General features: G+C 39.2%; 2 protein-coding genes across 2 annotated transcripts in view; one reads left to right on the top strand and one right to left on the bottom strand.

Annotated features, from left to right (window-relative positions):
* arhgap39 (Rho GTPase activating protein 39) overlaps positions 1-7,365 on the top strand; it is a gene marked incomplete at both ends in the record, with an annotated part of 28,161 nt that extends 20,796 nt beyond the window's left edge. The window contains 5 exons of the mRNA XM_079245625.1: positions 565-638; positions 2,009-2,208; positions 4,227-4,318; positions 5,582-5,751; positions 7,171-7,365. Of these exons, the coding sequence (XP_079101751.1) occupies positions 565-638; positions 2,009-2,208; positions 4,227-4,318; positions 5,582-5,751; positions 7,171-7,365 (731 nt within the window). The remainder of the gene's footprint in view (positions 1-564; positions 639-2,008; positions 2,209-4,226; positions 4,319-5,581; positions 5,752-7,170) is intronic.
* Positions 7,366-11,198: 3,833 nt separating this feature from the next.
* lrrc41 (leucine rich repeat containing 41) lies at positions 11,199-16,374 on the bottom strand. The gene is made up of 5 exons (XM_079244781.1): positions 15,983-16,374; positions 14,873-14,971; positions 13,624-13,752; positions 13,265-13,337; positions 11,199-11,482 (listed from the first exon to the last, which is right to left on the bottom strand). Exons 1-5 carry the CDS (start codon positions 16,086-16,088, stop codon positions 11,263-11,265), a joined length of 627 nt encoding a protein of 208 aa, XP_079100907.1. The 5' UTR covers positions 16,089-16,374; the 3' UTR covers positions 11,199-11,262.
* Positions 16,375-20,531: the final 4,157 nt, after the last annotated feature.

Here is a 20,531-nt window from a genome sequence, read left to right as displayed (position 1 = left end):
AACATTTCTAACATCTCTCAGACAGTGGTGGGAATAGCAACACACTAGATACTGTGATGTAACTATCTGAATTTTATGTACATTTTGTTTAATGTCCAAACTGCTGGTGTGTGCCCTACATGGGCCCTACATGGGTCTCACATGGGCCCCAAGAGGGCGTGGGCCTGTGCCCATCATGCCTATTGGATAATTCGGCCTTGCCTGTTGTCTTATAGTACAAAATCATTGCATTTTATCCATCTTTGGTCACTATAGGACTTTGGTCCTGAAGGGATGGACAACATCAGCAATGGTACTCATGTAGGCTGCTGTGCTTGAATGATGTTAAGCTGCTACCAAACCTCCCAAACTGTGCCAAAAGAGTTGTGTTGACAAGTCGCAATATGCTGAAACCCCAGTTGCTCTTAACTGGTTGTCATCTATTACTACATCAATGTGTTAGTGTCTGAATGAGAGGGGAACAGCTGTTGTCCAAGTTAATTACATTTATACAAAATTGACCAACTAGAAAGCCCTCTTACGATACAATTCTTTCTTTGATTTTTGTTTTTGTTGTTGTTTAAGGAGTTGCCATTAGCAGCTATGCCAAATACTGCTACAGGAAACTGACAAAAGCTGCCCTGACTGGTGCCAAGAAGGTAGGCAAAGGAAAGCCTCTTTCTTTCTCTTTGTTTTCTGTTTCTTTTTTAGTTTCTTTCTTTCTTTCAACATGTTGTCATGCACACAAGTTTATCACTCTTGACAATAATGTGACATGATGATATAAATAGCCCGCTTGTTTCTCTGTTTTTACTCACATGGTAAAGATACAGTGACAGCTTTTGTCTTACTGGTTTCTTTCTCTTAAAGGAGCAAAAAGTAAAATTGTTTCACCACACGGTTTGCTGTTACGCACTGACTGTAGACCAAAATAAAGTGCGCTGATGAGCCACACCTCCATGTACCACTTACCCCACTGGCCTTGTCTGCAGACTAATGTGCAAAAACACAGACCAAAACAATTTCATCACTTTGTAGAACATGTCAAACTGATTTAAAACATTTATGCAGTTACATAAAGTAGAAGAAGCGCTAGCTCCGAGTCAAACTGTAGCTCATTTAGCTCTTGCATGACTCGCCCCTTTGGAAATACAAGGCCACTGTTCATCTGTTCTGTACATTTCCTTATCCTATAACTTCTTTGCCAACGATCATAGCTGTTTTTAAAGATAATGCTGGATCCTGGTTGTCTTCAGGTGAACATTTTGTTCCATTCTCTGTAATTTCACTGTGAAAATACAAAAGTGCCAATGTTCGCTTGCTTCCGCATTTTATAGGAAGGGCTGAGGGCTGTGAGAGGAGAGAGAAGCAGGCAATTCACATAAATGTACACAGATCTGAAGATCAACACAAAGATTGTGTGTGACGTCATGCTGTTCTCTAGATCAAATTACACCTCTAGTTCTTTACATAGCCATTTTTAAAATTCCTTCAATCCAGAAATAATGAATTTCTGCATATTGCTGCTTTAAGCCCTAATAAAAGATGTTAGTAAAAGGATAGTGTACCAAAATGTTTTTTCTTTTACTGTGAACAATATAGTATTTCCTAATTGTGATGAAAGTTACCTGTACTGGGTACCCCCTTAGTAAAAGTGGGGTGTACTTGCACTTTAAAGACATTTCAGAGATGCTTAATATTCAGTCAGATAACAGGCCATCTCTTAATGTCTCTTAAATCACATCTGTGGAGCGTTTGTATGTTGGGATTGATGACAGCTGATCAAACAGCTAATTGACCTCACAACTAGGTCATTTGTCTGCAGTTATAAAAAAAAAAAAAAAAGATACCAAACTTTTTTCTGAGAACTTGTAGTGGAAGCTAGGTAGAGACCAGTTATCACTGCTGTGATTGTTGCTAACACCACATTCATGAGCAGTGTGAACTGTGGGTGGATGTGTGTTTTTCTCTCACACATTAATGTATTTGATGGAGCTTCTCTTTAATTGCTTTTGTTGTGTTTTTGTAGGGCCTGCAGAAGCCGTGCATAGAGGAAGTGAGGCATGCCAGGAATGCCATTTTCAGTCCATCCATGTTTGGCTCCTCCCTGGAGGAAGTGATGGTGCTTCAGAAGGAGCGATATCCAGACCGCCAACTCCCCTGGGTGCAGACTCGTCTCTCTGAAGAGGTTCTGGGCCTTAATGGAGACCAAACAGAAGGCATATTCAGGTAAGTGAGAGAAGGCAAGTTAAGCAGCTGTGAATGGAAAAGGATAAAAGACTGCAGACGTGAAAAGTTAAGACCTAGTTGAGGTTGAAAGGTGATGTAGAAATCTTGGGCATTTATAATTTTTATTCTGCTCTGGAGAAATCTGAACCCGGCATGTTTTATGGTATGGCAGGCATTAAGTAGCTCTTTCATTGTCAAATCAAATTAGACTTTAATGTCATGTCAGGTGGGTCCAAATGGGCTGTGTTCCATGCTTCTTGTTGAGGCGGCCAGCTGGAGATGTGGCCGTAAGGTCGTTGGTGCCTGTCATGGCAGTATTCCCAGGACTTGTTGGTGGACACCAGCAGTGAGGGATGCTGTCAAGCTGAAGAAGGGCCTATCAGGCCTTCTTGGCCTGTGGGACTCTGGAGGCAGCTGATAGATACCAACAGGCTAAGCGACATGTGGCTCCGGCTGTCGCCAAGGCAAAAACTCGAGCATGCGTCTCTTCAGCATCGCGTGTACATTGGGACAGTGCCTCTGGACTGGCAGACTGGGGTGGTGGTCCCCCTTTTTAAGAAGGGGGACCGAAGGGTGTGTTCCAATTACAGGGGAATCACACTCCTCAGCCTCCCTGGTAAGGTCTATTCAGGGGTCCTGGAGAGGAGGGTCCGCCGGATAGTCGAATCTCGGATTGAGGAGGAGCAGTGTGGTTTTCGTCCTGGTCGCGGAACAGTGGACCAGCTCTGTACCCTCATTGGGGTCCTGGAGGGGGCATGGGAGTTTGTCCAACCAGTCTACATGTGCTTTGTGGACCTGGAGAAGGTGTTCCACCGTGTCCCCCGGGGATTCCTGTGGGGGGTACTTTGGGAGTATGGGGTACCGGACCCTCTTGTATGTGCTGTCCAGTCCGTGTACAACTGGTGTCAGAGCTTGGTTCGCATTGCCGGCAGTAAGTCGAATTTGTTTCCAGTGCGGGTTGGATTCTGCCAAGACTGCCCTTGCTGATTCTGTTCATAACTTAAATGGACAAAATTTCTAGGTACAGCCGAGGTGTTGAGGGGATCCAGCTTGGTGACCTCAGGATTGGGTCCCTGCTTTTTGCGGATGATGTGGTCCTGTTGGCTTCATCTGATCGTGATCTCCAGCTCTCACTTGACCGATTCACAGCCGAGTGTGAAGCAGCTGGGATGAGAAACAGCGCCCCCAAAATCTGAGACCATAGTCGTCAGCCAGAATAGAGTAGATTGCCCTCTCTGGGTCGGGAGGGAAGTCCTGCTCCAAGTGGAGGAGTTTAAATATCTCAGGGTCTTGTTCACAAGTGAGGGAAGGATGGAGCGTGAGATTGTGGCTTCTGCAGTAATGCAGACTCTGCCATGGTGAAGAAGGAGCTGAGCCAGAAGGCAAAGCTCTCAATTTACCAGTCAGTCTAAGTTCCTACTCTCACCTATGGTCATGAGCTGTGGGTCATGACCGAAAGAATGAGATATCTTAGATCACCTTGGGGTCCGCCCTCCACAGAGCTGGCAAATGTGACTGAGGAGCGGGGAGTCTGGGCTTCCTTGCTTAGGCTGCTGCCCCTGTGACCCGACCCCAGATAAGCAGAAGAAAATGGATGGATGGATGTCATGTCAGCTGTACACTGTCACACATACACAGGACATAGAGATGAGCTGCAGGTTGATAAAATATCTACAAATATGTCTCTGCACATTTTGTTTTTTTTAAAGGATATGGATCAGACTTAAGATAAATCACAAGGCAGCTCAGATGGATGAATATAAAACCTTCATTACTTAACTCTTGCTTTCCCTCCAACACAAAGCAGTCATTTATACTTTGTATGTGTTTCTGCAGCAGAGCTAAAGCACCACAATAGCTGCAAAACAACCAGGAGCAGCTGACAGCTCAGATATTCCTGACAATGCCCCCAAGTGGCAGGATATAACTTGGACGTGTTTGTGGAATTAAGTGAATTGCTTGGAAATATCCACTTCCAAGCATTGAAGTCTAACTGACTTGTGACTTTTGACCTCCAGGGTACCAGGAGACATAGATGAAGTCAATGCCCTGAAGCTGCAAGTGGATCAATGGAAAATCCCCACAGGACTAGAAGACCCACACATCCCAGGTACTCATCTGACACTCCATTTTGCATTACGCTTTTTGTAGCCACCATGAGGCCACTTAAACACAAACACAACCAGTATCAACCAGATACTTCCTAATAGCTGTCCTCACTACACCAGTAGATGAACTCACCATAAAGATCACCATTAGCTGCCTTTCAGAATGTGCAGTCAGTACCTGCACAGGAAGACGCATCTCACCAGAGAAGGTCATGTTGTTCAATAAGGGAAAGCAGAAGAGCCCAGATTGAGAAAATTTTCAATAAAGCTGTGTGTGCTTTGTGTTTTCCAACATAGTAAAACAGAATCTCTTTGTCTGGAGTCATAATTATTGATAGCGCTTCAGGTTGTTCATTCTACATGCAGTAGTAAGATCTGTTCCCATGGAGCTGACAGCTGATTATCAGACCGGTGTACTTCAGGCTAATTCATGTTTCTCCAAGTCAACTTTGGTTCAGAGCCAGAGTGATAAAAATCCCTGCATCGGTCTGCAAGGTCCAGCCAACTTAAGACAGCAGATGCTGCAACTGTGCATTCAGCTGAAATTTAACCATCAAACTAAAACTTTAATGCAGCTGTTTTTATAACATATAAAACATATCACATAACTGCAGAAATGATCTAACTTAGCACAACTTTATTAATACCAAACTTTTAAAACACAATAGTAACCCAAAGTGCTGCCTGATTAAAAACAAAATAAGATAAACACACTTGAACAGCTACATCTTAAAGGTTAGTTATTTTTAATATGGAATTTTAAGGACAGTAAAAAAAAAAGAAAAAAAAAAAGATGACAAATATTGTGTATCTTTAGCATGAACAGTACACTAGTTCCTGAAATACATTCTGGTGTCCGTTGTCATCAGAACCTCTGTGTGTTTGTGAGATACACAGACAGAATCATGGGTCAAAGTTGCTTTTCCCTTGAGCCAACAGCACAGGTAGGCATCAGTACTGAAAAGGAAAAAACTTCTTGGGACACTAACACTGCCGCCCTGCCTCTGATATCACAAATCAACCATGCTGGCTTAAAGCAGAAACTAGGATGTTACTACACTGTCTCTGTTTTGTCGGTGTGAACAGAGATGTGTGATGGTGTCACTGTGAGTTCTCCTAAGCACCATTACAGCAAACTATCTGTGTAAAAAGTAGCTCAAAGATGTTTCTGTTGCTGCTATCAGCTGTTGAGATGACTCGGTGTGGTTGTTAACAGGTTTTAAATGAACTCTCTCTGTGTCCTCGGGGGGGGGGGGGGGTTTCAGCATCACTGCTGAAATTCTGGTACAGGGAGCTGGAAGAGCCGCTGATTCCTCACGAGTTCTACGAGGAGTGTATCAATCACTATGATAACCCAGAGGCAGCAGTCAATGTCGTTCTGGGACTGCCGCACATCAACAAACTGGTGCTCTGCTACCTCATCCGCTTCCTCCAGGTATCACCCACTGTTACACAGTTGCAGACACTATTGACAAAGGTCTGGTCTTAATTCCATATTAAATTACCTGATATTTACATTAAACTGGAATAAATCAGGAGGGAGATGGGACACTAATCACCTTGCAGTTAATAAAAACTCCCACTCAGATTCCTGTTAGATGCAGCCTGACTCAATGTGCTCACAATTTGTAGAAGAAAACAAATCTTTACTAAATGCATTAAGTTCACATCACACCCCAGCAACCCATGGTCTAAAAAATTGCTGCATTTTTCCTCTATTAGCATAATGCTGTTTAAACGGCTCTTAAAAAGCAACAACAAAAAACCCCAGCTAAATGCAAGAGCATTTTTTTTCTACTATTATATGACACGGAGTTCTGCAGTGATTTTTAGACAGATTGAGAAACAGAAAGAGAGGGAGATAGAGAAACTATTTCAGTCTGCAGTTTGGTATTTTTGATAGTTTTACCACTGGTTTTCAGTAGTTTTTGTCACAACATAGTTAGTTGCTTGTCTTTACTATGGTTCTTGAACAGACTTATAGTTTTTTTGTTTTTGGCACAACAAAAGTAGTTTTTAGCTGAGTTTATAATAATTTAGGTTAGATTAAATTTTATTATTCTTATTTTTCTGCACATCATGAGTCAATAGCATAGACGAAATGCTCAAAAGAGCAGGTGAAGGAGTTTAGAGTTACTAGTAGTAGTTACTAGTACTAGTACAGTAGGTACTTATAAACCTGCACTATCATTCAAAAAAAATGCTTCAAAAATTAAATCAATGAATGTAATTAAAATAACTTAATTATTTGATATTTTATTTATGTGTTTTGCTTTCATTTTTTATCTGTTCATTTAGTAAGATTAAACCCAACCCAGTTTTATGAAAACGAAAAATATCTGAATTTGAAATCTGATTCAAAATTTTTTTTTGTTTCTATTGTACATATTCCAGCGATATTAGGTACTAAAATATTCTTCATCACATGATACCACAGTAGAAAAAGATGCTATGTAGATATTTCTGTTGCTTTGTATTACAGATTAAAACACTTTTGTACTCTGCTGTTTGAAAGGATTAGATTTAAAAAAAAACTAACTTCTGTAAAGAATTCATTTAATTATTTTTGTACAATTGGAAATATTCAGGAAAATATGATGACAAATCATATTTATGACATAATTTTAACACTTTAATGAGTTATTATTGCCCACTGACTTTCATAACTTTTTAGTTTAAGCTGTACAGATCATAGAAAAATGAAGCACCTCCAAAAAAAATAACACTACTGTGCACAAAAAAGAGATTATAAGAACAGGTTGACTGTTTCTATTAGTTTGTAAAGACCCAGAGCATAAAATGTTTTCAAAATCTTCAGTCCTGTGATAACCGTATGTGTGTGTGATGTGTACAGGTATTTGCCCAGCCTGCTAACGTGGTCATCACCAAGATGGATGTGAACAACTTGGCCATGGTCATGGCTCCCAACTGTCTGCGCTGCCAGTCAGATGACCCCAGGGTGATCTTTGAAAACACCCGTAAGGAAATGTCTTTCATCCGGGTCCTAATCCAGAGGCTGGACACGAGCTTCATGGATGGAATCCTATAGCCCCCCTCCCACCGTCCCAGCCACCCGGTCACATCTACACATCCAACAGCTGTGCTTTAACCTCAGCATCCCTGCGCTCCCTTTAACCTGCTGTCACAGGTCCTGCACACTCCCCCCCCCCCTCCCACAAAGAGACATCACACATACAGATTGTTGCTGCTGGGTGAACAACATCTCCATCATGTTCACTTTAACAGAAACTGCCTTGATTTGAGTTTGACCACTCTGCTTTTTGAGTTGAACCAGCTGTTTTTTCTAATGTGTGGGTGCGGTCCGTCAACAGTTTTCTGATGCTTACAGTACTGTGTGTGCCTTCACATACGTTATTACAGTACACACATTCAGTCTGAAGATATTAGCAGGGATCTCATCAGTTCCTTCACAGGCAGATTTGCAGACCTCTCTGTGTGTTTTTGTGTTTTTTTTTTTTTTTTAAAGTCCAATTTATTTGTTTTATATGAATTAAGTTTTCCCTTTCTTTCCCCCTGCTTGAATACATGTGCACTGGCACATGCACGCATTTACATCCAGGTCTTGCAGTGTACAATACCATATAATGTAAAGCATCAATCATCAATAAGATGACTGAACAAAGCGCATGATAAATATACATGACTACTCACAAATTTACAGGCAAAACAATGCATCCATATTTAGCACTAGATTATCACAAATATAAATTTTGCACCATCTGTACGACTCCCACCCTACCGGGTAAAGAGAACATACCGACCTAAAGATAATGTCAGGCTGCTAACACACTTTGATGACTATTCTGTTGATCATGAAGCTTTTGGGTGGAGACAACATGGACACTGAAGCTACGCTGCTTTGTTTGACTTCAGGTCATTCCTGGGAAGGTTTCATTTAAAAATGATTTTGTAATGTTGTACCATTTGTCAGTTTGTACGTCCAGGTCTGCATCATTCCTGTCCAGACTTCTCTCTCTCTGCTTACTTTATAACCATCACATCTACAGTACTGCCTTTAGCCTCTTGTTTTCACTCTCTAGATACCTGAACTCCTTCACCTCAGGCATTTATGCTTACACAGTCAGGAAAAGGAAACTTTAAGCCAACAACTGTTGCTTCCGATGTAGACATATTGTATTTACTTCAGACTTACTCATAAAAAGCCTCAGAAAGCTGGGGGGGTCATCACTGAATGAAGTCAACAAGACTCCATCCTCTTCAACACTGAGGCATCACTGAACAGCAGAGTCGTAGATGACTGATCTTGCAGATCTGGAGTCCTGCAGAAGCAGTGGTTTTAGGTGTCCATGTTTTATTCACTTAATACATGGAAAGCTAACCAGCCTCTACACTACACATACTGGTTTTGGGTAATTGATTCCTCTTGATTGGCTTAATCGGTGCTAACAAATGAACCAGTGACTTTGGATCCAAAAGCAAAGTTGGGATGTTCTTCCTTTCCTCGGTTGTAGTTTGCGAAGTGATCTCATGGCAGTGTTGCAGCCTTTAGCGTTTGGTAGTCTTGCAGAAATCTCGCCGTTTGTCAACTCTGCCACAGTATTAGGTGCTGAACAGTCACTCTGGCTGTTAAACACAGCTTCATGAACTGAAGAGCAACAGATTCACGGAGGAAAAGCACTGCCAGTAATCCTCTCCATGATGTCTGAACACAGCATGTCCAGAACTTCTTTTAAGGGAAATGAGAAGTGAAAGCTTTTACCGAGCCACCTGAACCCTGCAGCAAATCAGTTCACCACCAACGCTGAGCCCCAACACACATTTCTGCTTACTGATGGTTTGTGAATGTTTAGCTGTCTGTGTGCTCGTCTCTTTCCGTCTGTCATTGTTTACAAAATGTGTATCTCATCCATCCACTCTGTCTGTGAGCAAGTACTGTTGTTTAATATATTTATTTAGATTCCTTTTGTATATGTAATGGAATTTCTAGGTTTTTAACACATTATTTTATATGATTTAATTTATTTATATTTATTTCAGATATTCTTAATGCCTTCTTGAGATGTGTTGTAAGCTTAAAGGTGTGTGTTGTTATTGCACAGGTGTGTGAATGTGAGGGAATGTGTGAAAAGGCCAATGTGTTTGTAGTTGTCAGTGTAGTAAGAAACGACTATACTGAATTTAGCTGCATGTATGATTCTTGGCTGAAAGGTTGATGGACACATTCAGGTGCCCAGTAGGTGCCTGGGTTCTGAACTAGAGGACCAGCTGGTGTTCTGTCTCAGTGAGTCTGTGGCCTAAATTAACCTTGTTGTGAAAAAATGGTGTGTGTGTGTGTGTGTGTGTGTGTGTGTGTGTGTGTGTGTGTGTGTGTGTGTGTGTGTGTGTGTGTGTGTGTGTGTGTGTGTGTGTGGTGTGTGATACGCAGCTCACAATGACAAAATTCACAATATACAAACTAAAAAGAAGTAAAAGCATCTAAGTGGAGGTAAAAGCTAAATTCCTCTGTATGCAGCTCACAGTTTATATGCACTGTCCAAAAGTTTGAGAACCCCACAGTTTTCTGTCCACCATCAATTTAGGGATCAGATAATTCTAAAAGTTGGACATGAGCTGTTAGGTTAGTTGAGTTTAACCTGACTGGAGGTGGGAGGCTGTGGCAGGTGTATCCTGCCTCGGCAGGTGACAGCTGGGATGGACTTCAGCTCAAAACTGCTGATTCTGACGACTTGCTATCCAATGTGAGGGGGATTTACTCTGCTTAGTAAATGATCTGTGGACAACTGGAATCATGAATCTTACAAGATGCTTTGGTATTTCCAACTGGATATGTTGTCTATACTATGACTCAAAGCTGGATTCTTATTCGCTGCTTTTGAATGTGTGAGAAAAAATATTGTATTTGTGAATTATGTTAATGGTGGACAGAAAATGTTTCACGGTTTCCATATTTTCAGAAACCTCCACACATTCTCAAGTCACAGACTGCTGGTTTGGGAACTGGCCACAACACTGTGTCCTCATTGCTGCATCTGTCAAAATGCTATTAGACCAACATTAGCCTAATTTATTTCATAATATGCTAATCAAAATCTGGTTTTGGTGTGTTAAAGTAACAGTGTCCATTGTAACAGCTCTTTTTATTTTTGGTTGAGAAAAGACAATGCATAAATTTCCCAGCTGTCCCATAATTGACAACAAATTTCATCATGAAGCAGTTTTTACTTCAGATCAGATCACTTAGTAACGAGACGCCTCAGAGATGGTGAGGTTAACATGTAGCTGCTGTGTGTGTGTGTGTGTGTGTGTGTGTGTGAGATGTATTTGTGTCTTTGTTTCATGTAAGCAGTGGTTGTAGACAAACTCTTCAAATCAACCAATCAGCATGCAGATAGGATCTTCACTCTAACTGGAATTTACTAAAATGTGACTAAATTTATGAGAAAGCAGTCTTTCAGTATTTAGCTTAAAAGATTCACTCAAAAATATTCTGTTCTTTCTAATCCATTTTTCTGATTTTTTCCTACTTGAATTATACTGAGTTTGTAGATGGTGTTATTGCTTACTGTTTAATGTAAGAAAATAATAAAAACACCTGCTGTGAGCTGCTCTTCACCTCAGTGTGAGGCCTCCAGGCTTTCCACATGTAAATGAAGTCCACTATCACTCACACTTGTCTGAGAGAAGACTCTGGAAGTGTAACAGACTTTGGTTTAATAAATTATTCAAATGTCAAACGTGTGCAGCTTTATTTCCACAATTCTTGGATGTGAACATAAAATAAAAAAAATACAAGCATTAATTGCAAAGCAGAACAATGAAACATTTTTTAAACTTCTCAAACACATTTGGAAAGATTTGGCTCTGAGCGTAGAGCGAACATATTCATCTGTATCTGGCTAATGAAGAAATAAAGCTATAAAACTGATCAAAAGATACAAATCTTTACAAGCTTTCCTTCCAGCGTTCACATGTTGCTTATGTGGTCGACCATCATATTGGTGGACTTCCATCCCATAGACAGGAGAAGAGTGAAAGGACGGAGCCTCTGCAGGGCAGCATCCCATGTGTCAGGATCTCGGTCAGCAGGGTTTTTCCTCAGGTCAATGATCAGCTTGTGGGGGGGTCGATAGGTCCTCAGTCTCTTTGCAAACTCCAGTAACTCGGCAGGCTGAATGAAGTTGGAGCTGTTAAGAACATGAAATGTCATAAACATTTTTTCCCCCATAAATGTTCATTTGGTATTTCAGGAACAACTACATAACTCTTTAAAAAATATGTTCAGTGGCTTCAACACTTTTCACAAACCTAGCGATAGTCAATGTTGCTGCTAATGATGTGATAAAACCAGTTCAGAGGGCACGCAAGTTAAATACTCATGCCAAAGATGGAAAAGATCAGTATGGCTACAGTTCCACTATTACACTAAACCCCATGCAGGGGGGTTGGCTGAGGTGCCGGTGGGACCCGCAACTCTGGTTTTTGGGATGACACAATGTCCCCAGTTGAAAAAACGTATTTCTTTACCCTTTCATTCTCTTCTGGAATTTGTCTATGCATGGACAAAGTAAGCTTAAATATAGTTTTACGTTAAATTAAACATGTAAATAAACTGACCATATCAGTGAGTTCATGTTTGAAAATATGTGTGACCCAATGACATACTTTAGCATAGCAGACACACAGTGCCCAGCACAGATATAGCATTTCTTTAACCTCACAAATGAGAAACTTTACTTGCCAGCAGGTTAGCACAACTATGTCTAGTGTATTTTGCAAGAAAAATTCAGGCTTATAGTTTTTTTTTTTCTTTGGTTTTTACTCCTCAAGCAGTGCTTAACCATCTGATGTTGCTGCTCAGGACAAACAGGACGTCCGTGACTTTTCACCTGGAAATTGTTTCCGTTTCTCTCTAACTGCTGCACTTATAACTCTACTGAATGTTTTATATTAAAAAAAATAACAGTGACAAGCCAGCAGCAGCGAGCCACTTTGTGAATTAAACTGCCAACTTACTTGCCAGTCCACCAGTGTTTATACAAGAGAAAACAGTTCTGCAATCAGTATTCAGCTATGGGAAGTAGCCTCTGGCATGACCAATCACAGGATGTCCAATACCAAGTCTGTCCATATATTCAACCGCTTGCTGGTCAGACTAAAATCTCTTTTATAATACAAATGATATCTTTTTATAAATCTGGATACTAATATTATATTCTAGACACACAACTGTTCTTTTTATACAGGAAATCTGAAGTGGTGCTCTGTGCCAGAGGAGACAGTATAAGGAGAGCAACAGGGCTCACTCAGATGAGCAGAAACCCATTATCTATTTTTTAGGACAGAATTATTTTAAAAGCAGATTACTTGATTTTTCCAAGTACTGGTCACCGTTTTCACGGTTCATTCACATTTATATGCACAGAGCACAATGTGAAGAATTATCAATGGAGCTACTTTCCACTGAAGAAAAAAGACTGATTTCAACACCCTACAGTAGACTTAAAGAGAGATGAATGAATGAACGAACGAACGAACGAATTAATTACCACAAAAAAAAAATTTAAAGGAGATGAAATCAAGCACATCTGAGAGAGCAGGGAAAACCAACAATGACAGCCTGGGACAGCAAACAGGACTGTTAGTGAGAAAATGAAGATTTGCTGATTTCATGATCACTTTGCGTCCATGAAGAAAATGAACAGTACTCATAAGATGGATATAAAAAAAACACTTCATTGTTAAGAAAAAAATTATTTCTAATAATCTTTTAAAATTATTAGAAAATTATTAAAATCCCTTGTCACTTTGTTCCCCATGTGATGTATTTAGCTCATTTAAGCGTCACTCCACAAATCTCAATGCTGGGACTTTTTGAAAGTATGAGCTCGGCAAGAAAAAAAGAGTAAATTAAGTCTGAGGAAAGGACTCATTTGCAGACTATTCATTTAAACCAGTTCAGAGCTCACCTGATGTCCAGATGTTTCATGGAGCTTGATGGGGGTCCTGAGAAGAGCTCAGCCAGCACACACACATTCCTGGCTGTTGACCAAGTCATTAAAGTTCATTAAACCATGTCAATATATTCTTTCTCTTCCAGTTAGAGAAATACATGAAAATACAACATTAACACAAAAAATGTTGAAGGGGTAGAAAGTCAATACAACCAAAATTAAAAAGTAGTCATTCTTACATTTACTCAGACTTTTCCTCTTTTACATTTTTTGTTTAGTATTTTTTATTATCAAGGGTAGTAAAATTGTAGTCCAACTTAATCCTGTGTGAATATTAATAAATAAATACATTTATGTATGAAAATACTTCCTACCCAGCCGATTCTGTGCCAGGCTCAGTGTGTGGAGTGAAGAAACTTTCTTCAGAGCCGTCACCAGCTGCAGCAGACTCTCTTCTTTATTCGAGCATGTCTCCAGAAGACGACAATCATTAAATCGAAGCTCTGAGAGAGGAAAGGAAAAGGGCGTCTGAGAATTCGACCGCATTAGAAGGCTGGAACGCTGATTGGACCTGTATTACATTTTTTCTTATGTTCTTGTATTTTACTAATTTTCTGTTTTATGTTATTTGATGAGCAGTACAGCACTTTGTGTAGCTGCTGTCAAAAGGCTTTATAAATAATATTTTTAACAGTGTGGACCCTTATGGAAACAGTCACCTGGCAGCATTTGAAGGAATTAGTAAATTCCTGTGTTCCAGCTGCTTATTTCCATCACTTCCAACCACATAATGACAACAGAGTTCTTCTTCAAGGATGAAAATGAATGTTTTTTAATTACTGCAGTTTTTTTTTAAGCTCATTCAGATTTATTCTGGGTCCTCGTTTATCGACCATGCAAAGTATGGGACCTATCAACTTGTGCTTGTTCGTTGGAAGATGCATCAATCTGAGCACATTTCTGACCATGCACATGCACCAAGCCTAGTAGTAGAACAGAAAACCTGCATTATTTTTGCAGGTGTCACTGGTTTCAGCCAGCCAGCCGATTTACTGTTAAAGATTCGTCACTTTTTTTCTGCAATCGGTTTTTATAACTTACAAAAGAAATGTGTAACAGACAGGTGAGAAATTATCACTATCAGATGTTATCAAATTCTATTTCCAGCAGCATCAGGCAGGCAGAGATCCTGTTAAGAGTTCTGCCATGATTTAGGCTCAGTGTTGCAAAGTTATATCAGCTGGTATTCTGCTGAATATCCAATTGATTAACAGATGATTAATTACCAACATGCAAACCCACCAAAATACAGATTTTTTTGTATTTATGGCCATCCTAAATTTCACTCTTAGGACAGAATTTAGGATGTTACTTTAACTAATTCAAGCACCCAAATGAGGCACCTGGATCTTCAGCCGGTTTTAATTAAAGAATTTGCTTATAATCTTCATGCTTTTTTTTGTTTTTTTTCCCATGCTTTTTTTGTTTGCAGTATTCTGACACATCTAAAACCTGGTATGAAGCAAGACCAGGTAATGGCTTCACAAACAAAACAATAAAAAAAAAAAAAAAAAAAAAAAAAGGGGTCAAAACGTCCCTTTTTGACTCGCCTCTTCTTCTCACCTTCCAGTTGGCAGTTTTTCAGTAGATTCAGGATCTCAGTGAGACAATCAGACAGTTTCATATCCTCCAAAATGAGAGTCTTCAAGCAGTGGTTGCACTCTGAAATGAGAATTTGCCAGTCTGATGTTAGCAGCTACAACAGAGAGCAAACAACACAGAAGTGCAGGATATTCCTAACAGTACACAGACTGATCAGTAAATAATACAACATAACTTTATGTGATGAAAATGTAACATTTACAAAATGACAAAAAATTAAGAAATTCAGCAGACGAATAGGAAAATATAAAAAATGTCACAGAAGTCTGTCATTGTTTTAACATTTAAAAGTAAAATCTCGAACAGGATTTAACAAGGCCACAATGGACTGTCTGAAATTAATGTCAAGAATATTGGTCTTGTTTTGTTTCTTACCGATCCATAATAGCTAACAATACAAAATGAGTAACAATACAAGTAAGCTGATGAACAAGAAGCAAAACAGAATACTCAAGGGCAAAAACTACTAAATAAAACCAGACAGAATGCAAAATTACAAGACTAGAAAATAAAAATCTTAAAAGAAATAAAAGCCCTATGACCAAGACACAATCGCATCTAAAATATTGGCTGAAGTCTTTATTAATATACACAGCTGCTGCATAAGCACAACTTACTGCATCATATGTGGCAGCCAGTAGTCAAATGTATTAGCGTACGACACCATACAGCATTACACAACTAATGTTTAACCAGAAAATATATCTACAAGCTGCCCTGACGTCTGTTGTGCATAGCCATGTCCACTTTTTCATAAATTAACGAATAAACTCACTCTTATCAAAATAAACTTCTGGGTTCAAGTGAAAATATTATGTTACAGAAATATTACCCAACTGCATTTATCAGAAGTTCCCCTTCAGTCCAAATTGTTTTATATGGAACAATTAGTGTTATAAATTAGGTTCTGTTGGTTTTTATGTTTATAGCTTGAATAACAGAAAGAAAGAAAAACAAAAGAAACAAACAAGCATGCAAGCAGTTTTTTTCACAAGTTGGATACCTGCAGCACAAAATACACAAAACACAATCACAACTGTAAAACCATCTCACACAGATGTGACACGTTACCTGAGAGAGTGGTAAGGAGTGGGCTCAGTGAGGAGCCGGTGGGCAGTCGCAGGCCAGCTAAGTGAAGTGAGGTGAGATGTGGGGAGTGTCTCAGCACATAAGTCATGAAGTTCAGGCTTGACTGGAATTCGTTTACTTTCACTTGTAGCTTCTGCAGGGGCCACGGTGCTGGAAAAAAATTGGGGAGCTGTCACCTCAGTCTGATTCTACTAGCATTCATGTCCAAAAAAGTTTTGTTTTTCAAATTGAACAAATATTTTTCCAACTTCAAAATATCTTTTCTGCTTATTTTTATTTCACATATACATGACAGATGGAAATAAGACTGCAGTGTACAAGCACATTGATCATATTTTCTATATTCCCTCTGTGTCTTTTAGTGCTTCTAGTTAATCCATTTTGTTAGTTTGAAATCTCTATTTCATGGTTAGAACATTCATTCATTCATTCATTATCCGAACCACTTAGTCCGATTATGGGTCGACGAATGTTAGAGCAATTAGAAGAAATCATTTAAAATTTCCTCCACTTCCTTCTCTTTTTGTTGTACAGGATTTGCTGTATTATTTTACTTGTTGATTTAGTTTTAGAGAGCTGGACCAGTGGATCATACTGATAAATAACTTTTTCATAGCAATGGTTATTAATCATAGTATATTGAGGAAAAAGTCCAATGTACAAGGAGAAATTCTGCTAGCAGCACAAGTTAAAAAACATTTTGGAAAAATTCTTGAAATGCATATGTAGTCACACCTATATAAACCTTGTGCTATCAGTTACCTTCAGCCTTCACCTAATTATTAAAATAAAGACCAACTGTGTGCAACTGCAAATTTATTTATAACAGACTTTTAAAACAACAACATTGACCAAAGTGCCACTTTGTGGGGAGCTAAAATGAGTGTGAGAGTAATTAAATGTGTAATCTAAGAGACAAACAATCTTAATATATACAGTGGGGAAATAAAAATTTGATCCCCTGACTAATTTGTAAGTTTCTTTGCAAGAAGAAATTAAATGTTTAATGTTGGTTTGTTTGTAGGTATGCAATATAACAGTTAAAAAATGTTGTGCATTTTAATGAGTGAAATAAGTATTTGATCCACAAATAAAACACAAGTTAGTACTTAGTGGGGAAACCCTTGCTGACAAAAAACAGTAGTAAGACGTTTTGTGTTGTTGTTCACCAGGTTTGCACACAGCTCAGGAAAGATTTGAGCCCTCTCTATAAATCTTTTACATTTCTCAGCTGCTGCTTAGGACTGCAAATAAGATTAAATTGAAAAGTTTATTTTATCATTATTAAAAAAATATGGTTTACAATCCTCAATCATGAGTTTTAGGTTAAAGAAGGGCTGCAAGAGTATTAAAGCAAAAGAAAAAAAAACACTTAGGAAATGAAGTGAGAGACTCTGAACCTATAATAAAATATATTACAAACTTTGACCGCACCTGACCTGTGTGACTGAACTGGCCAAAGATCAAGTGGGATTCCTGGACCCCAGATCATATTCTGGACCTCCACATGAAGTGACGTCAGAGTAGTGCTTGCATCCAGTAGTTTCTCTATGAGTTTGGTGGTTGGCAGGGCATTCATTGTGAGATCAGTGATTTTGCCACGGGAGCTGTTGGAGAGCTGCTTCAGGGCTGAGGCCAGGCCCAACACATCAGACTCACTGAATTTTGCTAAACACACAGCAGAACGAAAGTGTCATCTACTGATGCTTCTCTGAAAGACAATAATGGTAAAAAAGCTGAATAGTGTTTCATATTACAAGAATGGGCAGAAATGGTTCATTTGCACCTATATCATTTATTTGTGTCATATCTCCTGTTTCTGCTAAACATGCATGTGGTGTGTCTGAAAATACCAGTTTGATGTTTTAGCAGGCCAGAAGAAAAAAAACAAAAAACAAAAAAAAACACTGTTCCATAATAATGAACAGGCTATAAAGGTGTTGCTTAAACACAGTGATTGTTCTTTTTCAAAGTTTGTTCACACACAACTGTGTGCATAATCAAAACATTTGAACTAGTTTAGTCATGAGTCCAACATGGCCATTGAATCTACCCTGATACAAAAAAAGCATACTTACAACTTCTGTGAAGACTCAGAGAGCAAAGGGAGAAAAATGTAGGCAGGGCAGAAACTAAGACTCTCAGAATTTCAGCTTCACACTGCTGGATCTTCAGAACCTCAATCCGTCCTGACGAACAAGGAACTGCAGAATTACTCCCACACTGAGAAAAGTTCTGGCAGAGAACCTGTGGGTGCACAGTAAAGCTGAGCTTTCCACTGTCATCCTCTAAGCATGCAGAATCCAACTTTGAGCGTTTGCATGGAATGTCTTCCTCACTCTGGTCATTCGAAACCATGGTCAAAAGACCTGGACTATGTCCAGCTCCGTCTTCCCTGGTTGAAGAAGTTTGTAATACACGACTGTCCATCAGGTTCTTCAGCTCCAGGTTCACATATTGTGATCCCCTTCCATGCAAGAGCCATGCCAGCATGATGGGACTGGGTACGTTTACAACAAGTTCTGTAGCAGGTCCATGGTCAAGCAGGCAATGGAGGATGTACAATGTAGGCTGTGTGGTCTCCTTTAATAAATCCATGGAATCACTGATGGTTACAGTCCTGATGCGCTTTTCCAAAATTTTTAGAAGAGACTGTGGTCCTGAAGTTAAACTCTTAAAAACTTTTGGGGAACTTATTTGCCATGCCTTACAAAAGAAATGTGTAATACAATTAGCTGCAGTCCATAGGAAAGATGTGTCTAAATTATATTGATTTTTATTAATGTAGCGGTTCCTTTTGCCATAAAGCACAAGGCGGAAAAGACAGGTCATAACTTCTTGTTTGGCCTCTTTTTCTGTGGGGAACTTGATTGCCTGAAAATGTAATATAGGCATGTCACATATGGTAGACACATATAAAACATGCACATCTGCATAATTCAATAAGTCAAACTTACATGGTCAAGGCTCCACAGCTCCTCCAAGATTGCCAACCATGCAGCAGAAGTGGATATACCTAAAACAAAGTATACAAAGCATTTTTTTCCCAAATTGACTTTTCAAAACAAGTATGTCCAGAGAAACTGGAGGAAGAGTCACTTATTACCTCTCTGATTCAAGGCTGGCTGGACAGCATCCAGTTGACATACTGTTAGATGAGGCAGAAGATCCTTGATGAGAGGTGTTGGAAGACCTAGATTTTAGCAGAAACATTAGAAGACAAAGCCACTCATCTTTACTGAGTAACAATATCCCCCAAATAACGTCATACTACCAATAAATCATGACAGGTACAATGAGGATTTCTAAAGAGTCACATCATCAAAAACTGTCCTGGTTGATAAGCTTCATTGAAAAGGAAAGCGGTACAGGTGTCTGTATCTTAAGCCAAGACTGGGGTCTGGTTCCAGAGAAAAGGGGCTGACAACAGAAGGCTGTCCAGTCTACTGGGGAACTATGACAACCACCAGTAAACCAGTCCGAGAGGGAAATCCGCCTTGAGGAAGCCAGTTTGTAACTGGTTTGTAACTCCACCAGGAAACTCATGAATAGGTGGTAATTAATAATATTTTAAAGAAATGTGGTGACATAACTGCTGAGTGTCTGAGTCTCTCCCCCGAGAAAATATGCGAGTAGTTGTGCGTTTCTAAAAAGTAAACACTTACTGACAATTGCTTCGGTCCCGAGAGAGATGAAATGTTCCCTAACAGCAGCACAGCAAAGTTTCTTCAGACTTCCTCCCGCGGAATTGTGTGTCATGGTTGTTAATGTTTTTCTGCTGTATCACAGCTTACAAAGTTTAAACGAGAATAAACATGTAAAAGTGAAACATCAGTTCAACGGCTGGTTTTCTTCTTCTCTGCTGAGCTGCTGCTGTTCGGCAAAAGAGCAAACTACCGCCACCAACTGGTGAGTTGCGATAATGGCAAACTTGATTTCAATATAAAAATTTTAATTTTTATATTATTGATTTTTTTTAATTTACTTATAAATTATATTATTAATTTATTAATACATTAATTTAATGAAATTGTTATATTATATTTTTAATTTTTAGTTTAAAAACTAATTTCATACTACTACTAATAATAATAATAAACAGACACAAGCATGGAATTTAACATTCAGAGGGGCCTCAGTAATGTCTATGTTCTTGCTGCTGATTAGGTGCTGTTGCAGATAACATTGGCAGAAGTTGTTTCCTGTTCCTAACCAATAACTATACTGAGAAAAGTAGGAGACTAGCTGGAAAACCCTTTTTCAAAGGTCATAACCACCTAATCAAACTAATAAAATGTAAATAAATAATTAAAGTACCAATTCTGATATAAATGGTGTATAACCTTGTCAGAATGCACTGAAGTACATTTGACTGGCTCCTGAGCTAAGTGCTAAAGTACTATGGAACAAAGTCAAGTTAACAATTGCAAATTATTTTTATATCATTTAAAATATGTCATGTGACCCTGCAGATACTTTACAGACTACTCCTTCTCCCTTCCTCCGAGGGATTTGGAAAACTGAAGCTTCC

Source organism: Telmatherina bonti (assembly GCF_933228915.1).
Source record: "Telmatherina bonti genome assembly, chromosome: 8".
In the NCBI taxonomy this organism is placed as follows: domain Eukaryota; kingdom Metazoa; phylum Chordata; class Actinopteri; order Atheriniformes; family Telmatherinidae; genus Telmatherina; species Telmatherina bonti.
This window is presented reverse-complemented; position numbering and strand designations above follow the sequence as displayed.